This window comes from Carcharodon carcharias, chromosome 10 (genome assembly GCF_017639515.1).
Source record: "Carcharodon carcharias isolate sCarCar2 chromosome 10, sCarCar2.pri, whole genome shotgun sequence".
NCBI lineage: Eukaryota > Metazoa > Chordata > Chondrichthyes > Lamniformes > Lamnidae > Carcharodon > Carcharodon carcharias.
Window position 1 is genome coordinate 126,071,079 of NC_054476.1, and position 21,529 is coordinate 126,092,607.

The 21,529-nt window shown below is 40.8% G+C and overlaps 1 protein-coding gene across 8 annotated transcripts in view; it reads left to right on the top strand.

The window, feature by feature from the left end:
- The window catches only part of LOC121283223 (RIMS-binding protein 2), a 340,915-nt gene that overhangs the window by 152,958 nt on the left and 166,428 nt on the right, over nucleotides 1-21,529 (top strand). For all 8 annotated transcript variants that reach the window (XM_041197524.1, XM_041197521.1, XM_041197525.1 and 5 more), the window contains exons 2-4: nucleotides 12,094-12,201; nucleotides 12,737-12,865; nucleotides 20,352-20,528. In XM_041197524.1, coding sequence (XP_041053458.1) covers nucleotides 12,094-12,201; nucleotides 12,737-12,865; nucleotides 20,352-20,528 — 414 coding nt within the window. The remainder of the gene's footprint in view (nucleotides 1-12,093; nucleotides 12,202-12,736; nucleotides 12,866-20,351; nucleotides 20,529-21,529) is intronic.

Consider the following 21,529-nt stretch of genomic DNA (forward strand, 5'->3'; position numbering starts at 1 on the left):
AACTAGGGATGAACAATGAATGCTGGCCATGCCCACGATGCCCACATCCGAAAATAACCTGTAGAGAACTGATTGCAAGAACTCACAGAAATATGTGTCCTGCCTTTTGGATCCTATTCCTATTATAGAAGGAAGTCCTGTATGGCTGCATAGCTCTGTATTTGGATCTCTATTACAAAAGTGGAACACAGCAAATCTACAGAGACTGTCACTTGACAACAAATATAGCCTTTATACGATTCAAATCAACACAAGTTTGAAAAGAAAGAATGCAGAATTGTATTGCTGTGTATTTTTCACGGTTCAAAAGGGTATATTATGAAAATTTGACAAATTCTCTGTTATTCTTCACAGAGATTTCAGTGACATCATGTACAGCCTTTCACAACCTACCACACCATTAATATATTTTAGTTCTGTTTTGGCAGCCCTGAATTAAGCTATTTTTTAAGGTTTCATCCTGAGGTTCTTCATTAAAATTGATTCGGCTTAACATCTTGCATCCTGACCTTTCCTCAAAATGAATGCTATGCATGCCCTCTCTCACAAAGAGAAGCTACTTCAATTGTACTGGTGTGAAAACAATAATTCAGAGAGAGTGCCTAGTTGCTCCTGTAGTTGAGCATTGTTTACCCCAGTCAGTACCTATTATTTTATAATTGAACATGTGATTGATATCTCTCAGTAGTTAGTAGCTGAATGCCGTATGTTGAGCTTATTGGAAAAGCACAGAGGGAAGAGTAGATGGATAGCTTAAGTAACCTATCAGTTATTTAAAGGTGTAGTGTTTGTGCAAACCCACATACTTATAGGACCCAAATGAGCAGCACTTCCTTTATTTTGTAGATTTCTTAGTTTGATGAATATCTAGCTCATGGTTCATGTTAATATTTTAGAGGTAATGTTTAGTTCTGGGAAGATTGAAGTTCAACTGTAGAAAATGGAATAAATGCAAAAAAACGCAGCTTAGAGTCTATTACACTGAAAAGTTTGGGGGAATGTTGACTTAAGGGATTTACAGCTAGAAAGGAAAGATCCTAAAACAGCAGGTGGATTTACTCAGCTGGAGAACTGGAGAAATGACATCTACACTGCTCGCAAAGAAATGCAGTCCAGAGAGATGTTTTGTTTTGTGAATTAGAGCCAAGTTAATGTAAAAGCATTCAGTGAACTCTGAAAGGCTACATCATCATGGAGATGAGTGGGTTGTGAGAAAGTTCACTGGTTTCAATTTATTTGATTTTTTTGAAGTAGGGGAGGAAGCTATACTAAAACGGTGCTGCCATTAGCAGGCTCCAGGCAGTCAGGATTCAAAGAAGCCCTGGGAGCCATTGGTGCAGCTCTTGGTTGCAATTTGGACCTCCTGTGGTTCGCAGCTCCTAAGGAAGCCCTAGGAGTTAGGGCTCAGAGAAGTCCTGGAGAGTTGAGAAGGTGGCAGAATGTCACTGGTTCCATGCCAGGCCGTTAGGGATCAGTGAAGCCCTGGAAGCCATTTATAGCTGGGTGTAGCTGGGAGACTGGAGTTCAGAGAAACCCAAGGGCAGTGGCAAGGTTAGTGAAGCTAGCTATCTGAGAAAGAGTTGGAATTGTGTTGGAAATTGGAGGTGGGAATGCAGCTTTGTGAATCCCATGGAACACAGTTGAGGAAAGGAGATTGAATCATTGGGAGGTGAGCAGTCATTGAAGCTGTCCGAGTTGGAGTGGCTTTTGAGGAAATTCAAAGGCCAGATCTTCGAAAGTGAGGAGCTGAAATCCCTTGTGAGAGATACAGAGTTTTAATGAGATTTTGTGACTCTCAGTGGTCACTGCCATTTGGGTGGGTTGCTGAGAAATCTGTGGGATCTGCCTTGGTCACATTTGCCATTTAATGTACAGTATGGTGTGTTCAACCACAGTTTGTCTGTTAATTCGTATTTACCTCCTGATAGATATAGTATAAGATATTGTAATTTTTTAAAACTTTTTTAACTTTGTAAAGTTTATTTTGTTTGTTTAAAACTTTGCAATCTCGTGGTTTTATTCTCTTAGTTGGTAACTGGGATTTCTAATTTTGTCTACTTTAAACAAAATGTTATTAGTCCTTAACTGGATCATAATGTTAGACAGATTAATCTGGTAGATATGAGTACATTTCACACCTGATTAGCTGCCATTGTGTATTCTGGGTATTGCATTATACCCTGACCCTACATGGGAACCACCCTGATACCCTATATTCCATGGTGCACCATCGGTTCTGCAGTGTCCTCCAAGTACTATATTGCATCCTGGGTTCCACAGTGCACCCTAACTAGTGGTTACAAGCTGACTTACAGCAGAGAATTAGAAACAGCTAAAATACAAATGTGGAGGCATTTGAAGAACTCTAACCTGATTTTTGCAGAAACAATTTTCCAGCGAATTGAGAGCAATAACTTGTTTTAGCATTTGCCATTCCTCGAGTTCACACTGTCCCTCCCTCCATATCCCTACCCTCTGGAACTCTATTCCTAAGCCTCTTCACCTTGTTAGCTCTCCTCCCCCCTCCCTCTTGAACATTGACCCGTTCACTGTAACTTCACTCAACGACTGTAACCTCTCTCCCATCTTCTCCTTGATGTCCTCCAATCGTGCGCATAGTGCGTTCAGAGATTTGTTATTTGAGAAGGGCTTTTTAAATGGAAGTTGTTCCAGATGTTTCAGTAGAGATTATTTTTGAAGCCCTGCTGGTTTAACCTTTGCCACTGATGATTTCTTCCTGAAAATTGCTGCTTTAAAGCACTCAGTGCCCAGTGAAGTTTGTATGCAGAGACAAGGTGCTGGAGAGAGTTAACTTGACTAGAAGCTGGCCTCTATGCTTTCCAACATGAGGTATTGAGCATGTTTCCTTCACTCTGTTGTTCCTCAGTTGAAAGAAACTGGATAAAACACTGAATTTTACAGTTTGACATACAGTACCTCAGCGGAGCCTTTGTGATAATATCAGCATCATTTCTTTGTTGCAACTGTTTTGAGCTGCTAATTTCCTGACTTTGCAAGTAGTGGAGGGGTTAGAAACTAAGCTAGTTTAATGACTGCATAGAGTAGGCATGGTGTCAACCTTTCTGTGCTTCTTCTTATTACTCTATTTGAATTTCTTAGTCCCAGATTAAATCTGTCAAAAAGCACATTGGTTAATCAGTAGAGCAGTGCAACAGTTAGTGCTATTGGACGAATATGTTGAACTCTGAGCCTGTCCATAATTTTGAGTGCTAGCTGTACTTGTGGACATAATTTGAAAATAGCATGAGCAGTGAAAGCTAGAGCATGAAACATTAATGAGCTAGGCTGAGACTTATCAGACATGATTGCATGGGACTTGTAGTCTACTCTAGGCTTCAGCAGTAAAGTGCAGGCACCTGCTGCAATCAGAAGCTATTAAAAACTCCAGACTGTCATACTTTCAGGTCCAGAGGGTAAATATTATCCAAAGTTTGTACAACATAATTCTAGCATCCTTCCCTATACATGGCTATTTTGTGAGTTGTGCTGATCATGAAACCAACTCTGAAGACCCTCGCAGGATAAGGCAGATGGCACAGAGTCTGTCCACGGAAAGCTAACCTTTCTGTCTCTGCCCAGTTGTCCACAGGATGGCTTTAACAGATCCTCCGGTAACTCTCCACGAGAATTAGAGAGATTTTTCATACAGTTAAACAAAAGCAAAATACTGCAGATGTTGGAAAACTGAAATAAAAGCAGATAGTGCTAGAAACACTCAGCAGGCCAGGCAGCATCTGTGGAGTATTCTTTGTCTGACTTGAGAATGTCCAGCATTTTCTATTTATATTTCTGTTCATACATTTTCCTTTTAGAAAGGGATTTGTGTTGCAGATGATTATATGGTTTCACTATATGTAGGGGTCTCTGCTGCAGAGAGGTGGTTTATTTGTCGCTCTGTTAGACTGGGAGCTGTAGTGACTGCTGCAGTTGCTCCAATTTTTTCACCTGCACAAACCTATATTTAGATTTAAGTAAACTGCCTCCTGGGTAGCTTTAGCCTACATTTTTTCATCTAATACTGACTAGTTCCCTCCTCCCACAGACCCTATGCCAGTTATATACTTACTGAGGAGCACACAGTGACTTCCTCCTGCTCCAGTTGAGTTATACAATTATTTCATTTGTAGCTATTTTTCTTAGAATGCAGTCAGATTAGAGATTTGTTGTGTGAGTGGGTATGACTGGAGCCTCCATGAGTGTACCAGGAGATCAGCCAGCCAAACTGAACAGTTCAGATGACATTTTTAATATAGCTGGTTAATGCGTTCAACAGCTTACTTGAGAATTTTATGAATTTTAAATTTGTTTTGGATCATTGTGGCAACATTTCCTTGCTTTTCTTTGAAGGATTAAAAATATAAAGGAATAAGCAGCAAAAATTCCAGAATAAGTCAATAACCTGTGACCTTGGCTCACTTGTTAAACAGGAGGGACAATTCAACTAAAGTACCAAGAACACTTTTCATCTCTGCCCAGGGCTTGAATGAAAAATCAAGACTGACACCCCAGTGCAGTAATGAGGGGGCACTGTACTGCCAGAAGTGCCGTTTTTTAGATGATACTTTAAATCAAGACCTTATCTGCCTGCTCAGGTGGACACAAAAGATCCCATGGCACTATTTCGAAGAAGATCAGGGAGTTATCATTCCCAGTGTCCTGGCAATCTATATCCTTCAATCAACATCACAAAAACAGTTTATATGGCCATTATCCCTTTGTTGTGTGTGGGCATTTGTTGTGTGCATATTGGCTGTCACATTTCTTACAGTATGACAGTGCCTACCCTTCAAAAAAGTACTTCATTGGTAGTAAAGTGCTTTGAGACGTCCGTTTGTTGTGAAAAGTGCTTTATAAATGCAAGTCTTCCTTTCTTTTCAAACACCGAGGGGATATTTAATCTCCTTGTACACATGGAAGGTATATTTCACTGCAGTAAAGCAAACCTGAAATAACACCAGTATATAGGATGATGTGATTCTCAGGAAGGACTGAGACAGCACAAAAATGTGATATAATTGGCCTACAAGGGATTCTGCAAATGTTCATTGCAGATACTTCCAACTGCCTTGATGTTGTGTAGGCTTTAGCTGATTCTATATGACCTGGGATTTTGATTCAACATAAAATTATGTGTCTTGCAGGAATTGCAACTCTTTCTGACAGTTTTGAAGTCTGCGGTCATGGAATGTACCACTCAGATAGCTTAGACCAACTGTGTAAGCAATACATTGTTCAATTAAGAGATCCCATTCCAGGTTTCTCATAGGAATTACATGCATGGAAGAGTGGCACTGAATTCTTTTGATATCTGAGTTAGGTGGCAATTGAACAGTACAGCGATGTGGATAAAGACAAGCAGAGTGGGACTGGAAGAGACAGAGTGTTTTGGTAATAGTCCATCAGTTAAGAAGGCCCATGCAGGAACTGTAGTAAAAAGATAAAACTAAAGGCTCTTTATTTAAATATTTGAAGCACCAACAATAAAAGGCACAAATAGAGATAAATGGTTTAGATCTAATCACCTTTACAGAGATATGGTTACAAGGTGATCCAAGTTTGGAAAATAAATATTCCAGGGTAGATGACATTTTGAAAAGACAGGCAGAATGGAAAAGGAGGAGGGGTCGTCTTGAAAGTAAAGGATGACATAAGGACATTTGTGAGAAAGGATCTTGGTTCAAAAGATGAGGAAATAGAATCAGTATGGTTGTAGATTAAGACTAACAAGAGTCAGAAAATGCTGGCAGGTGTAGTTCATAAACCCTCTACGGTAGTTATATCATTGGGCAGAGAATCAAACAAGAAGTTATTAGAGCTTGTAACAAAGACAGTGTAGTAATTATGGGTGACTAATCTTCATTTAGACTGGGCCACTCAAGTTGCCAAAGATATTCTGGAAGATGAGATTGTAGAATGTTTTCATGACAGTTTCCAGGACCTATATGTTGTGGAACCAACTAGGGATGAAGTTATATTAGATCTAGTTTTGTGCAATGAAGCAGAGTTAATTAGTAATCTCACATTATAAGATCCATTGGGAAATAGTGATCGTCATGCAATTGAATTCCATATTAAGTTTGAAGTGACATACTCCAATCACAAACAAGAATCTTCAATTTAAACAAAGCCAATTACATAGTTATGAAAGGAGAGCTGGCTAAGGTTGATTGAATAAATTGACTAAAATGTCTCAGCCAAGTCTTATTATACATATGCGGCTGAGAGCCCAGATTTCCATTAGTCTATTGAAACAGGTGTACACAAGGGAAACCGTTGCTTGATTGACATCTTATTTCCTTAGATCTATTTTGTCAATGGTTTATTTACAGAAGATAAAGATGTGTCAAGTGCTTATAGTTTCTGCTGTTGATACTTTAAAGGTCTGATTGGTACTTTTATTATAGGGTTGTAGCAGCAGCAGTTTTTTTTTAAAAAATGAAGTTATGAATAGCTGTTTACTTAAGCTTTACCACACATGCATTGCTACTGAAGGGTTCATTGGTTCTGTACAGTGTATGTACTGGACGAATGGGCATGTAAGTGCTATGAGTTTGCATGTAAGGTATGAGGGGTCATTGGGGGTAATTGGAGGTGCATAGGTTTGCACAGAGGGCATGAGGGGCCCATTGGAGATGGTTGGATAGTTGGCATAATTTGGCATAGGGACCATGGATAAGACCTTTTGAAAGGTCCCCTTATCCAGACAGTGGGTCATGACACTTCTGAGGGTCTGTGAACCATGAGTCCTTGAGAAGCACAAAATTGCAGCAGCTAGGAGATGCCTGCACCCACAATGGAGCCAGCCAGTTTCTTCTGCGCCCTTCTTCCGCGCAGCCGAAAATTAGGGGTGCCAGAAATGGGGGTGGGAATCCTGGAATTGGGTCATGTCTGCTATTTTTAAAGATCCGTGGATCGGGGAGTCTCCAGAAAATCCAGCCTACCATTGACCCCCCCTCTGCGACCCATTGGTGTTTAGGTTCCCATCACATCACCAAGTTGATTTAGTCAGGTTCTGTTAGAAAGTTCTGTCTTGTTGCAGACTGAGAGTGTTATAGTAGTGTGGGTGGAGAGATTAGTTTGTGTTGTCTCCCTGCAGAGAGTAAAAGTGTTATAGAATCAGAGTTAGGAAGTTGGTTGGAGATTGTCTACCTAATTCCAAGGTAAGTATGTTGTATGGCTGGAATTGAAAGGGTCGTTTAAGGTTTGTTTACTGTCATCTCATGTCTTTAAAGTTCACATTGTCTTTAATGCTCTTCCTATGACGTTCAGAAAAATGTAATTATCCGAATAAATTATATTTGAATAGTCTCTTGGGGTGGCCAGGAAGAGCTGCTTAAACCTTGTGTGCTGCAGTAATACATCGAGGGCAGCTGTCAGCACTTGCTGTGAAAATGGTTCAGCCATGGAAGTGAATAAATTATGTTGTGCTGACTAAATTGTAGTTGATGAAATAGTTTGAAAGATGCATGAAACACTGCAGTGCAGCCCTTAACCCTTTACTAGAGCTGAGCTGTTTTCTGAATTACTGTGAACTCCCTCCCACTTTTCTGAAAGAACCCTCCCTGCAGCTTAGAGTATCATTATAAATACTTTCTGCACAATCACTATTATTCTGAGAATGCCATTACAATCTGATGCAAAAGTACTGGGCAATCAATTGCAAAATTAATCTAAAATCTGACAATTTAGTTTAGAAGCATTAGCTTGAGGTTATGAGACGTTTTCCCTCATAAATCTGCTGCATTATAGCCCATGTAAATGTCAGTAACCCTGATTACCTGTGTAGCCTCATGAGTTAGTCATTACATATGTTTCATCACATGTGCTTTGTTATCTGTGTATCCTTATTTGTCAGTAATTGCCAGTGTTTCCTCCTCTCTGATTAACTGTGTAGCCTCAGTATCCGTGATTATCTGCGTACTCCTTATGTATCAGTGTTTCTCCATGTACCCTTGGTATCCATGATATCCATGCACCCTGCATGTGTCAGTGATTCTCTGTGTACCTTCACTCTCCGTGATTATCTGTGTCTCAACATGTAGGGGCACAGATAACCACTTCCATGTCTGCGATTATCTATGTGCCCCAACATGTCAGTGACTATGAGTGTCCTTATATGTCAGCTTGTAGCTGTGTGCCAAAACATGCCAGAGCTTACCAGTGCCTCCTACATGTCAGTAATTTCCTATTTATTCTTTGTGATTGTGGTCACCCATGTATTTTGCACATGTTAGTAATTTCCTACATACTCATACACTAGTATTCTGCCAGGATTTCTTTAGCTATAAAAATGATGAGAATATGACTCCGTTGCTTGGGTTTATCACACAAATATGAATTTTGAAAAGGTTAAGTAAACTTTCTATTAACCTTTGTAACGTGTGGAGTATTATCTGCAGAGTCCTTGGACCCCATTAATTACACTCTCTTACGCCTCCTGCTGTCCATTGTCTGGTGTAAATGATGAAACTTCTGTTGAGCGGATGTGTGGCTCTTGATGTTATAGCTGTGGTATGTTAAGCTTGGTATGCTCCCTTTTAACTCTCTGAGCTCTATGGAATAAAGCATTCGTGAGGAAAATGACAATATGTCATTACATTGTGTGACAGGCAGCGATAACTGATGGAAACCTTTGTATAAGGATAAGTGAAGCAATGTTTTTATTCTACAGCCTAAGTAAATTGAGAAATTTTAAGTGCCTTTGGGTTATCATGGCTAAATTTTTGGGCATTCGAGAGGTCTTACTGTTTCAATAACATTAAAGCCTTAATGAAAACTTGTTTTTTATTTGCTGAAAAATTGCATATTCCACTATCTCGGTAAAAAGGAGCCTACAATAAAAAGTAATATTGAAGGCAAACACACAGTCAATAGTTTGTTGCCCCAATATCTTAACCTGCAGGAAAGGTTGGGGGTTGGTCACAGACTTACTTTTCATTTCTTTCTTTAAATGTAAATTACAGTTTTCCTAATACAGCTTCTCTGTTGAACAACAGTAACATATTTGTGATCCTTTCCTCCCAGTCTCTCAGGTACATTCTTGCCCCTCTTCCACGGTCTTTCCTCCCTTCAGACGCAATCTGTTTGCAGTTCCCCTCCTTCCACTGAACATAAGCCACTGACTTTACTATTACCAATATACTCAGTCACTACTAGAAAATCCAGGTTATCCAGTACTTTAAAAAAGCAAATAAAGGACTAACGGCACTCCTAAATCTCTTTTATAGAAACATAGAAAATAGGAGCAGGAGTAGGTCATTCGGCCCTTCAAGCCTGCCCTGCCATTCAGTCTGATCATGACTGATCCTGTATCTCAATGCCATACTCCTGCGCTCTCCCCATGTCCCTTGAAGCCTTTAGAATGTAAAATCTATTTATTTCCTCATCATTCAGTGACTTGGCCTCCACAGCCTTCTGTGGTCGAGGATTCCACAGGTTCACCACCCTCTGAGTGAAGAAACTTTTCCTCATCTCAGTCATAAATGGCCTACCCACACCCTGAGACTGTGACCTCCTGTTCTAGACCCCCCCAGCCAGCGGAAACATCACCCTTGCATCCAGTCTGTTCAGTCCTGTCAGAATTTTATACGTTTCAATGAGATCCCCTCTTATCCTACTAACTTCCAGTGAATACAGGCCTAGCCGACCCAATCTCTCCTCATACAACAATCCTACCATCCCAGGAATCAAGTCTGGTGAACCTTCGTTGCACTCCCTCTATGGGAGTGAAAGTATATCCTTTCTTAGGTAAGGAGACCAAAACAGACACAATACTCCAGGTGTGGTCTCATCAAGGCCCTGTTCACCTCAGTAAGACATCTTTGCTCCTGTACTCAAATGCTGTTACAGTGAAGGTCAGCAAACCATTTGCTTTCCTAACTACTTGCTGCACCTGCATGCTTGCTTTCAGTAACTGGTGTACAAGGACATCCAGGTCCCTTTGTACATCAACATTTCCCAATCTATCAGCATTTAAATAATACTCCGTCATTCTGTTTTTCCGACTGAAGTGGATAACTTCACACTTATCCATGTTATACTGCATCTGCCATGTATTTTCCCATTCATTCAACCCGTCTAAATCGCCTTGAAGCGTCTACAACCTCCTTACCACTCTCATTCCCAACTAGTTTTGTGTCCTCGACAAACATGGAAATATTATGTTTGGTTCCCTCATCCAAATCATTGATACATGTTGTGAATAGCTGGAACCCAAGCACTGATCCCTGTGGTGCCCCATTAGTCACTGCCTGCCACTCTGTAAAAGACCCATTTATTCCTACTCTATTCCCTGTCCGTTAGCCAGCTCTCAATTCATGCCAATATATTACCCACAATCCCATGTGCTTTAATTTTGCGCACTAACCTCTCGTGGACTTTATCAAAAGCTTTCAGAAAATCCAAATACACCACACCCACTGGTTCTCCCTCATCTATCCTACTAGTTGCATCCTCAAAAAAACTCCAGTAGGTTTGTCAGTCATGATTTCCCTTTCATAAATCCATGTTGACTTTGTCTTATCCCATTGATATTAATTATAATAAATGACTTGGACTTTGAAACATGTAAGATTCTGAGAGGGATTGACAGGGTAGATGCTGAAAAGCTGTTTCCCCTGGCTGAGAGTCTAATACTAGGGAGTACCATGTCAGGATAAAGAGTTAAATTGAAATGCGGAGGAATTTCTTCACTCAGAGGGTTATGAATCTTAGAACTTCTATACCCTAGAGCACTGTGGATACTCAGTCGTTGAGAATGTTCAAGGCTGAAATTGATGGATTTTTGCACTTTAAAAGAGTCGAGAAATATGGGAATCAGGTGGGAAAGTGGAGTTGAGGTTGAAGATCAGCTATGATATTGAAAGGTAAAGCAGGCTTGATGCACTGTTTGACCTAATCCTATTTATTATGCTGTTATGTTCAATGTATCAAAGGTAAGCAGGAAAAAAAAGAGAAATACAGCCAGATTCCTAAGGATTTGAATATTTTAGGCAGAAAAAAAAGAATGATGCAGCCAGACTCCTAAGGATTTGAATATTTTAAGTACCTGAGCAAATTGATGACAAAGTAATTAGTGTGAGAACAAAAACCAACCGAGGGATCAGCTATTAAATAGGGCAGTCTGACTGGATACTGATCAGGAAAGAAGGATCTATGGGTTATAAGTGTTTGTTAAATGGAAAAATGGACCCGGACGATGATCAAGAGGGAGATCAATTAGCTATAATGGGCAATTCTAAGAACTTTTTAAAAAGGATAAATAAGATTTGCGTTGCACTAGCAGAGGATTAAAATACAATTTTAAAAAAGTTGTGTGGCGCTGTATAATACGTTGCTCCTCATCTGAAGGACTGGCTACAAAATTATGGAAAGGATGTCATTAGCCTTAAGAATAGTTCTGAATGTCAGGAATGCAAGTGTTGAATAATGGTTAAGGAAGTTTTATTTTCGTTTATAAGAGAGACTCCTCGGTGGCCTGAATAAATGTTTTCATTCTTTTAAAGGGATTGGGGATTGTTGATCCAGAAATATTGTTCTCAATTTGACAGCTTAATTTTTTTAGAAATGGAGAATGGGTTCACACAATGTAGAAATATGGAATCCATTTATGAGTAAAGGATATTGAAGTAAGTAATGCAAATGGATTCCACAGCTATTCAAGATTTTATGGAGAAAGAGGGGAGAAATGTGATGAGAAGGAAAGAAGATGGAACTGGTATTAAATAAATGTAGGTGAGCTTGTTGAATAACAAGCCTTTTGCCAGGCTGTTATAAGGTCTGCTGTAAATGGGTTAGAGGCGCAGTATGAGAAGGATTATAAGAATGTATTATAAGTCATGTAGTTTTAATAAAAGCCTTTGTGAACTAAACACAAGAGATTAATTGTTCTTTTGTCCCATTACATCCAGTTCCAGTACTTATGTCCACACCACTCAGTGTACTTGTACTATAAGTTCCAATCTGCACTTTTATCAAAAGCTGTTTCAGCCTCCAAATCTTTCAGCTTATCTTTGGTTTTCTAGGAAGCTGTTTCTGTAAAATTAAATGCACTTGTTTGTTTTTTTCTTGCAGAATGGTACCAGTTATGGATCACTGGTGAGACGCAATACGGAGCTGCTGAAAGCTGTCAGGGAATTGGAGCACACATGCAATACACTTAGAGAGGAAAACACTTTACTGGTAACGGCAAAGTGTCCATTTTACACAGGATTCTCTTTTGTTACCTCTTAACCTTATGTCTGGAGTAATCTCTTACATACCCTTCTCTCTTCTCTGTCTCCTCTTATACTCTCCCACCCCATCTTCTCTTCAATCTCTCCCCTTCTCTTTTACCATTGTCTTCTCCCCTCTCTCTCCATTTCTCACTTTCCCTTTTTTTCTCTCCCCATCTGTCCCCTCCCCTCTTCCTATTTCGCTTTACCTTTCTTTCTTAGCTTATCTCCCTCTTCTCCCTCCTCCCTTATTGTTTCTCTCCCTCTTCATTCTTGGTATGTGAGCATGCATTTGGTGCCAGTGTGCTACTGCACAGGTCCCTATTAATGTCATTGTTCAATTGGTTGTCATTTGCACATGTTTAGCAGGTTGAGAGTACCTCCTGCTGGTTGCCTGTGGTCAGAGTGCTATAGGTAATCCTCAGTTTGGATTGCCTTCTACTTACAACTGGGAGGATAACAGGGTAGAAAGCAATGTTTCTAAAATGTTTTTCTTTGTTCAGCGGAAAAGCAGCTGTCCAGAAACTGAGGAGAAAGTGAAGAGACTAAAACGGAAGAATGCTGAGCTGGCAAACATTGCCAAACGTTTGGAGGAGAGAGCCAGGAAACTGCAAGAAGCAAACCTCAGAGTGGTGAGTCTGTCTCTCAGAGATGATGAAGGGAGTTGGCATCCCATCTTTGCTAATTAAAATCAATGGTTTATTTGTGGGGGTTTTTTGCAATTAACAAATCTTTGAACCATGTAATCTTGCAGTGCATCATCATCCAACCAAAAGCATTGTTGGACTTTAAAATCTCGATCTTACAGGCCCACCGATGAAAATAAAACCCTCATCTCATATATTTAGCTATTTCTCACTAGGTTTTTCATGAATATGGCTCTAACTCAACAGTGAAAGACCGCTATTAAAACTACAGGATTTACAGCTTTTATAGAGGTTGTTCACTAGTGCTGTCACTGCTGTCCTCTCATTTTATCCTGTTGTTTTCCCTTGTTCTCTAGTGAAAGAAACTGACAAAAATCATAAATCCCACAGCCAAGTGAGCAGAGGAAGTAAAGAGAAAGTGAGGAGAAGGAGAAAGAGAAGGGAGAGAGGAAAAAGCTGCAATTGAGAATAGAATTTATTTTAGTATTCATTAATATTGTTTTTAATACTGCATTAAAAGTTTATAAAGATGGTTCTGTTTTCACAGCATTATATATTGAAACTTGTTTTCTCTGAAATAAAAAAGGACAATTTTTAAAACTGCCAACTGGTCAGTCAGCACCTTTTTAAGAGTAGACAGGTTGTGACATTTTGGTTGTGTAGCCCTTGATCAGTTTTTTAACACTTGCAGGTTTTCCATTTTACTTTGCCCTGTTTTCATCGCTTGTTGTACTCTGGTGAAATTAGATAAGATAAAGCTCACTATATGTGTTCAAATACACATGCCAAGCACTGCTCACTGGTTTTATACTGTTGTACAGTTCTCCCTCTAGTCACCAGGTGAGGTCAGTCGATCAAAATGACTAAAAGACATTGTGGCTCAGGGCAGCTGCATCATCAAGAATAGGGCAGCAAGCTTAAATTTAAGCTTAGGATAGGTTGGGCACAGCTGGATGCTTTAGTAGGGTTTATGTTTGTACCACACATGGATGGTTTGGTGTACAGCTACCAACGGAAGAACTCACTGCTCAATCTTATGACTGAAGGGGTTATAGCTAGGTTATAGCTATGATTTGTCAAGTGCTGACAACCCATACTGGGTGAAACAAGCAGCTCTCTCCCTAAACCTCTTCACCTTGTCTTCTGTCATCCTTATAACTCATCTGTTTGGCCAAACTTTTTCTTTTTCCTTTCTTGGCTCATCATCTTTCCATATCATTATCTGTGAAGTGCCTTAGTCTGTAAATTACAGACTTTGCAAATACAGGTTGTGGTGGTGGTTGCAGGATTCATTGGCTTTTGAAACTTTTAAACATTTCAGTGTATCTCAGACATATTGAATATTAGGGGCAGAATTTTTACCTGCAGGGCTGGGGGCAGGTACTGATGAGCAGGATAGGATCCCATCCACTCAGTATTTAACCAGTGTGTGTTTGAAGGCGTATAGAAACCTTTGTGGCAAAAGCAGGCCTGATACTTAAATATGTAAAAGACAACAGGAAATACATTTATATAAAAGCAAAATAATGCAGGTGCAGGAAATCTGAAGCAAAAACAAGAAATGCTGGAAAAACTCAGCAGGTCTGACAGCATCTGTAGAGAGAGAAACAGAGTTAACGTTTGACCCTTCTTCAGAGCTAAAGAGGAGTAGAAATGTGATTAAATTTATACTGTTTAAGGGGAGGGGGGTAGAGCAGGTGAAGCTGGATACAGGGCCAGCGATAGATGGGGACAAAGGAGAGATTGACAAAGATGTCATGAACAAAAGGACAGAGGTGTGTTAATGGTGGTGGTAAGGGCTAAAAAAAGGTGCTGATGGTGGCATGAAGGTAATAAAGCAGAATGTGGTAAAAGCAGAACAAGGAGAAGCACTCTGTGAAAGAACAACATGGAACAAGCAACAGATGGACCTTTTGGGTGTGAGGGGAGGGGGCAGTGGTGGGGAGAAAGGATAGAAAGTGGAATAAAAAGGGGGATAAAACAATAAATAAAAATAAGATAAAAAATAAAAATAAATTTTGAAAAAAGGGTTAAGAAAGAGGTGAAGATAGAGCAGAAAGGTCAGGGTCTGAAGTTGTTGAACTCACTGTTAAGTCCAGAAGGCTGTAAAGTGCCTAATTGGAAGTTGAGGTCCTGTTCCTCCAGTTTGCGTTGGGCTTTACTTCATTGCAGCAGGCCAAGGATGGACATGTGGGCATGAGAGCAGCGTGGAGTGTTGAAATGGCAAGCAACAGGAAGGTCTGGGTCATGCTTGCGGACAGACCAAAGGTGTTCTGCAAAGCAGTCAGCCAGTCTGCGTTTAGTCTCCCCAGTGGAGAGGAGACCACATTGGGAGCAGCGAATGCAGTAGACCAAATTGAAGGGGGTGCAAATGAACTGCTGCTTCACCCGAAGGGAGTGAGGAGGGAGGAGGTAATGTGGCAGGTTAACGTTTGACCCTTCTTCAGAGCTAAAGAGGAGTAGAAATGTGATTAAATTTATACTGTTTAAGGGGAGGGGGGTGGAGCAGGTGAAGCTGGATACAGGGCCAGCGATAGATGGGGACAAAGGAGAGATTGACAAAGATGTCATGAACAAAAGGACGAGGATGAGGCTTTGGAGGAGTGGACCAGAGTGTCCAGGAGGGAAGAGTCCCTATGGAATGCTAACAGTGGGGATGAAGGGAAGATGTGTTTGATGGTGGCATCATGCTGGAGTTGGCGGAAATGGTGGAGGATGGTCCTTTGAATGTGGAGGCTGGTAGGGTGAAAAGTGGACTTTATCATGGTTTGGGAGGGAGGGGAAGGTATGAGGGCAGAGGCGTGGGAGATGGGTCGGACACAGTTGATGGCCCTGTCAACCACAGTGGATGGGAAATCTCGATTAATGAAGAAGGAAGACATGTCAGAAGCGCTGTTTTGGAAAGTGGCATCTTTAAAACAGATGCAAAGGAACTGAGAGAGTGGGATGGAGTCCTTACAGGAAGCAGAGTGTGAGGAGCTGTAGTTGAGGTAGCTGTGGGGATTGGTGGGCTTGCAGTGAATATTGGTGGACAGCCTATCACCAGAAATGGAGATAGAGAGGTTAAGGAAGGGAAGGGAAGTGTCAGAGATGGACCATGTGAAGGTAGTAGAGGGGTGGAAATTGGAAGCAAATTTAATAAATTTTTCCAGGTCCAGACGAGAGCATGAAGGGATGAGAAGTGGGAGTGCCTGAGCAGAGTCCCCACTTTCAGATGCCCTTTCTCCATCTTCCCTCTCATGGCCCACCTACAGTTCCCTACTAGTCAAGAGCTGGAAAGCAATTTGCTGTATTTCAGTGAGGAGCTGAACAGCCAAGGCAAAGGATTCCTCCATCCTATTTAAAGTGGCAGATGGAGTATGCAGGCCATTGGTGAGGGCAACCATACACTTGGTTGCCCGCCATGTCTGATGCTTCATGCAGGTGACCACACTTTTACATGGAAATGGGCATCAGCACAAGGGCCTGAGACATCATGGCACTGATGCTAGAGACAGACTCCTCCAGTCTCTCTCCAGATGTGCACACTGCCTCTGGAAATACTGACAGAATCTCACATTTGTTGTTGCTCCAGAATAGTCCTCATCTTGGATGAGGCATATCATCTGTATCCAGCTGAGCAGAGCTTGGAGTGTCCTGTACCCTCTGACAGGTACTTTGCATTGCTCTCCCTGTCTGCAACATTTGCTTCTGCTCAATTGTGACGTGTCCCTCACCATGTGACAATCTAATTGTCTTGGAGGCCCCACCAAGTTGTGTGTTCCTGTGCTACTGGAGGATGAGCATGAGTCATGCAACAGTGCTTGCTCAGATTGTGTAACCTCTTCTGAGGACTGTTTGGCCACTTGCTGCATCAACTTGTGTGTCATGCTTGAAAGACCTGTGGGAAATGAAAGACATGAATTAGAACTGACATGCACAAAGGGTTCAAAGTCACCATTGCTTAGGTCCTCAAAAATGGCTTTCTTGGAAAGTAGAAAAGCTGCTCAATGCTGAAAGTGTTAAGAGCTCCAGTGTGAGAGTGAGGGAGCTTAGCTTACTCATTTCCTGGTGATGTGTTTATGCGGCGAGCAAGCGTTGACTATCTTAGATGGGTTGGACGTGGTGATGTGTCACTGTCAGGTGGAGCACTCTGCTTCCTCATTATTGTGTCCAAACACTAAGCTAGTAAAGTGAATCGGTCGGCAGCCTGATATTAAAAGAGGAAAGCTACTGAAAGTACTCATTACTCAGAAAGCAATCTGCTGCTAGGGGAGAACTTAGTCTGGATAGGGTTTCCAACCCACTAGAAATGTTCTGGATTCTCAATAAATTAAAGTACAATATAATCTAAAACTGAGAAGAAAAATTGTGCCTTATTTTCTTTGACCAACATTGTTTATTAGTTTAAAAAATTCTGGAGATGAGAAAAAAGCTTTTTTATTGCATAGACAGTGAAAGCAGGTGCTTAAGTGATGAGACGTCCAGGAACATGTCTAACCAGTGTTACCAATCCTGAGTCTAGCATAGCTAGTTGCATTGTGACTGCCATGGAAAGGTGTGAGTATCATTCACTTACTGTACCGCAGTGCAGGGAATACTGGGGATTGTTCTTTTCTCATTCACAAGTTGGTTTGGCACAACGTTGTTTAAGATGTTTACTGATCATGTATCGTTGTGGATGTAGCACAAAGCCTCCCTGTAGATGTGATACAAAGCTTTTTCTACATTTAATGATGATGTGACAAAGCTTTTAGTATTCTAGCCTTTCACAGCAGTGCTTCCCTGTGACCACTTGTGGGTTAACACCTATCTTTCTCAGACAGAATTCACAGTGAGAGGTTACAAGATTTTCCAGTTGGTGCTGAATCTGCTAGTATCCCATTCAACAAAAATATTTGTGCTGTTCTGAATTGTGATTGGATTGAATTTTCTGTTCACAATCATCACTAGCTTATCAAATACTATGCAGCAAAAGTACAGTAATACTCATCAGAGTAAATGCTGAGCCCTGGTTTGTATCAATGTCACAATATACCAAGACCGATTCCTGCGTTATGGTACAGCTATACACACAATGTGTAGCAAGCAGTTTTCAAATACTTTACTGCAGTTGCAATCTACAATACAGTACCCCTATCAACGTCTATGAAAGAGTAGTTCTGCACTGTGCTATTCTGTTGTATACCAGGATGAGCTCTGAACAGAGTAGCAGCAGATGGAAGGGCACCCAGCCCACTGGATGGTCAACCTTCACCTTCTGGTGCACTAAAGAATGAAAGACAGGTGTATGCTGCATTGAGGACAGAGATAAATACTCAAGACTGAAAGTAGGGATAAATTGTTTTGAGGGAGTAGATTGACTGTCATGTGACTGCTGAGTTTTGCCTGTGACTATGTAGCTGAAAACCAGTGAACCAAGCTTTGATCCTAGCCTGATCAAACTCTTCTATCATAACAACTAGTGCATTCGCTTTCCCTAGTCCAACATACAGTATGCACTCTTGCACACACTCAGTACTAAGAAGATGCACAGCAAATGAATCTCAATGCAGAACCTCAAGTGGAAAATATACACATTCTAAAAGGATAATAACATGAAGGTCTGTTGAACCTGTACATTTTGTCTCTCAGTGTGTGTGATCTTTAACTTCAATATCTGAACTTATGTCTGGATGCTCCTTGTCGAACTGCTGCCATTTAGGAAGCTGTTATAGGCATTGTATATCTCTGCTCGATCATCATTAGTGTTTTATGTAGCTACCTTAACAATTGTCTAATAGATCAGACAGTACTTTGAGTTAGTATATGATGTACCTACCCTACCAACAGGATGGTAGATCAAACTGTATCCTGAGGCACTATATGATGTACCTACCTTACCAACATGCAAATAAGCCAGGCTATACTTGGAACTAGTTTATGAGATACCTACACTAACAACAGGCAAATGCATCTGACTAAGATAACATGGCAGGGAGTAGAACTGTGAGGATGATTATGTAGGAGGCAGGCAGTTTTTAGCAGGCTTAGTGCATCTATGTGAAGTGTAAATGTTGCCTCCAAGCATTACACCTGGTTTAGAATTTATTAAAACCTCGTGTTGGTTTGGACAGATTCAGATTTTACTCTTAGATCTGATAAGCTTTTAAGTGAACTCAGCCGAACAACAAATATGTATCAATTTCTTTTTATTGCGGATAAGACACTTTTCCTCTTTTGATATTTATGAGGATTTAAACGGCACTCAGTGTCTCTGAAACATGGAGCACAGTCTACTCACTGTCTCATAAAGACCTCTTGCATTAAAAGTCTTAAGACGTCAACAAAGTACTGGTTTGCCAGTTACAAACAGGTGTCTAGTCTTGATCATGATGGGCTAATGCTAAGCTGGTGTGAAATGGTCTCATTATCCTGGAATAGAGAAGGTGAGTGAGAGGCGTGGTAACAGATAAAGGAGCTTGGGAGCAGACCTGTGGAACATTTGTGAGCCGAAGCTTCAAAATCAACAAGAGAAAATCATGGGTTGATGCCACAGGACAGCAGGTAGGTGGTTTCCTGGTGAGTACTGAAGGTTTATTTTTGCTCTTTAAGCTAGAAGGTGTGTCAAACTCAAAGCTAAGAATCTGCAACGTACTAAATTAATAAATTGGATAAATATTTTTATATAAACCTTTAGTAAGGCTTTAGTTTATTCCTGTTAAATTTAATTATTTTAATAAATAGAGGCATGGCAGGCACCTCAGACCTGATCGATGCACATCCTGTTCAATGTGGAAACTCAAGCTTGCTTCTCATATCCTGGATGACCACCAGGAGTATCATCAGCTGGAAGAGCTTGAGTTCCAGGTTTCAGATCTTGAACAGCAGCTGAAATCAATGCAGTGCATCCGTGAGACTGAGGATTTTGTGGATAGCACATTTCAAGAGGTGATCATCCGCAGCTTGAGAGCGTGCAGGCAGAGATGGAATGGGTGACAATCAAACAAGACCAGGCAGGTAGTGCAGGAGTCGATTGAGTGAGTCTCACTCTCCAACCAATATTCAGTTCTGAACACTGGTGAGGGTGATGTTCCTCTGGGGAGTACAGCTAGAGTCATGGGTGACTCAGCCATAAAGTGGGGGGGGGGGCGTGGGGAGGAAGATCGGGTAAACAATAATGAAAGGAGATTCTATAGCTCTTGGAATAGATAGGTGTGGCCATTGACATGAATGCAGGATGACATGTTTCCTTGCTGGTGCCAGGGTCAAGGATGCCACTGAGGGTCTGCAGAATGTGTTGATGGGGGAGAGTGAACAGTCAGAGACCATATTGGTTCCAACAGCATAGGTATAATGAGCGGAAATGTCAGGTATCGACACTCACAAGCCAAATTTTTGTCAAAGTTGGGCTATCAAATGTAATGATCCATGAAAATGTGGACCTGTCACAGCCATTGAAAACAATCCTTGAGTTTCTAAGTCTCTGACTATAGTATCTGCTTTCATTTAGGTGAACTCCCCTGTCCTAGTTAAAGGCTCCAGTCTAGAACATTACAAGAAAGCCTTTGCCAGACAGCGTGCCAAAGATCTCTCCCAACATGCTGACGTCATCCTTGCCAAGGACAAAGAGATCGAAGAACTGAGGCAAGAATGTCGTGACCTTCACGCAAAACTGGGACCATCAAAGGTACAAAATTTCCCTCGGTTTTGGTAGGTCTTTTATTCACAGTGATTTCTTGCTCTTCAGCAAAATTATGCATAGGATGTAACTATTCATAATTGAGTTAAAAGTGATTTTATTAAATGTCCCACAAAATTCAAATGTGTTAGCTATGTTTTGATATTAAAAGTGGTCCACATGGGGGACTACTCACATATCAGTAGAATTTGCATTCATAATTATTTGTATTACTCACAGCTGCATTAAAATATACTGAACATAATGGTGACAACTATCAAAAGTGAGCCAATGCTTTTGATTGACAGCTATGTAAATCCTCAAACCATTAAGACCTCATGATAAAGAGCTGTACGATGAGTACAGATTACTTGAAACTTCAAGCACAGTTGCAAATTCTGTTGTGTCAGTGACAGCTATGGGAAGGATGTTGTAGCACCGTATGGACAGTGGAAAGTCACAGGAAGATATCAAGGGATTAAATAAATGTTATTACAAATTCAAAATCTATCAGCTTTGAAAGCTGCAGAATTTACTTCTGAAATTCCACAGTATGTTTCACTCTGTCCTCTGCTTTCTGGATTTGAGTGTTGTAGCATTACTCCTTCACAAATCAGTGTGTATAGCTCTCCCTCTGCTGGGCACACTTACTGGTAAAGTAGAGTATTCAAACTGCACAAACAGTAGCATATCGTATTCACATGTGCATATCCAGAATCTCCTTAAATGCGTCTATGTTATCTGCCTCAACTGCTCCATGTGGTAGCAAGTTCCACATTGTAGCCATTTTCCAGATAGGGAAGTGTCTTCTAAACTACTTATTGAATTTAGTGACCATCTTATATTTATGGCTCCTAGTTAATAACAGACCCAGACATGAGGCAAGGAAAACCTCCAGCAGTGGAAAGCATGTGTCCAAAGTCACCATTTCCTTCCCAGCAGGCTACCCTTACCACATGTCATGCCTCATATACTTCACAATACAGTCACCTTGAATGAAATTAGTATAG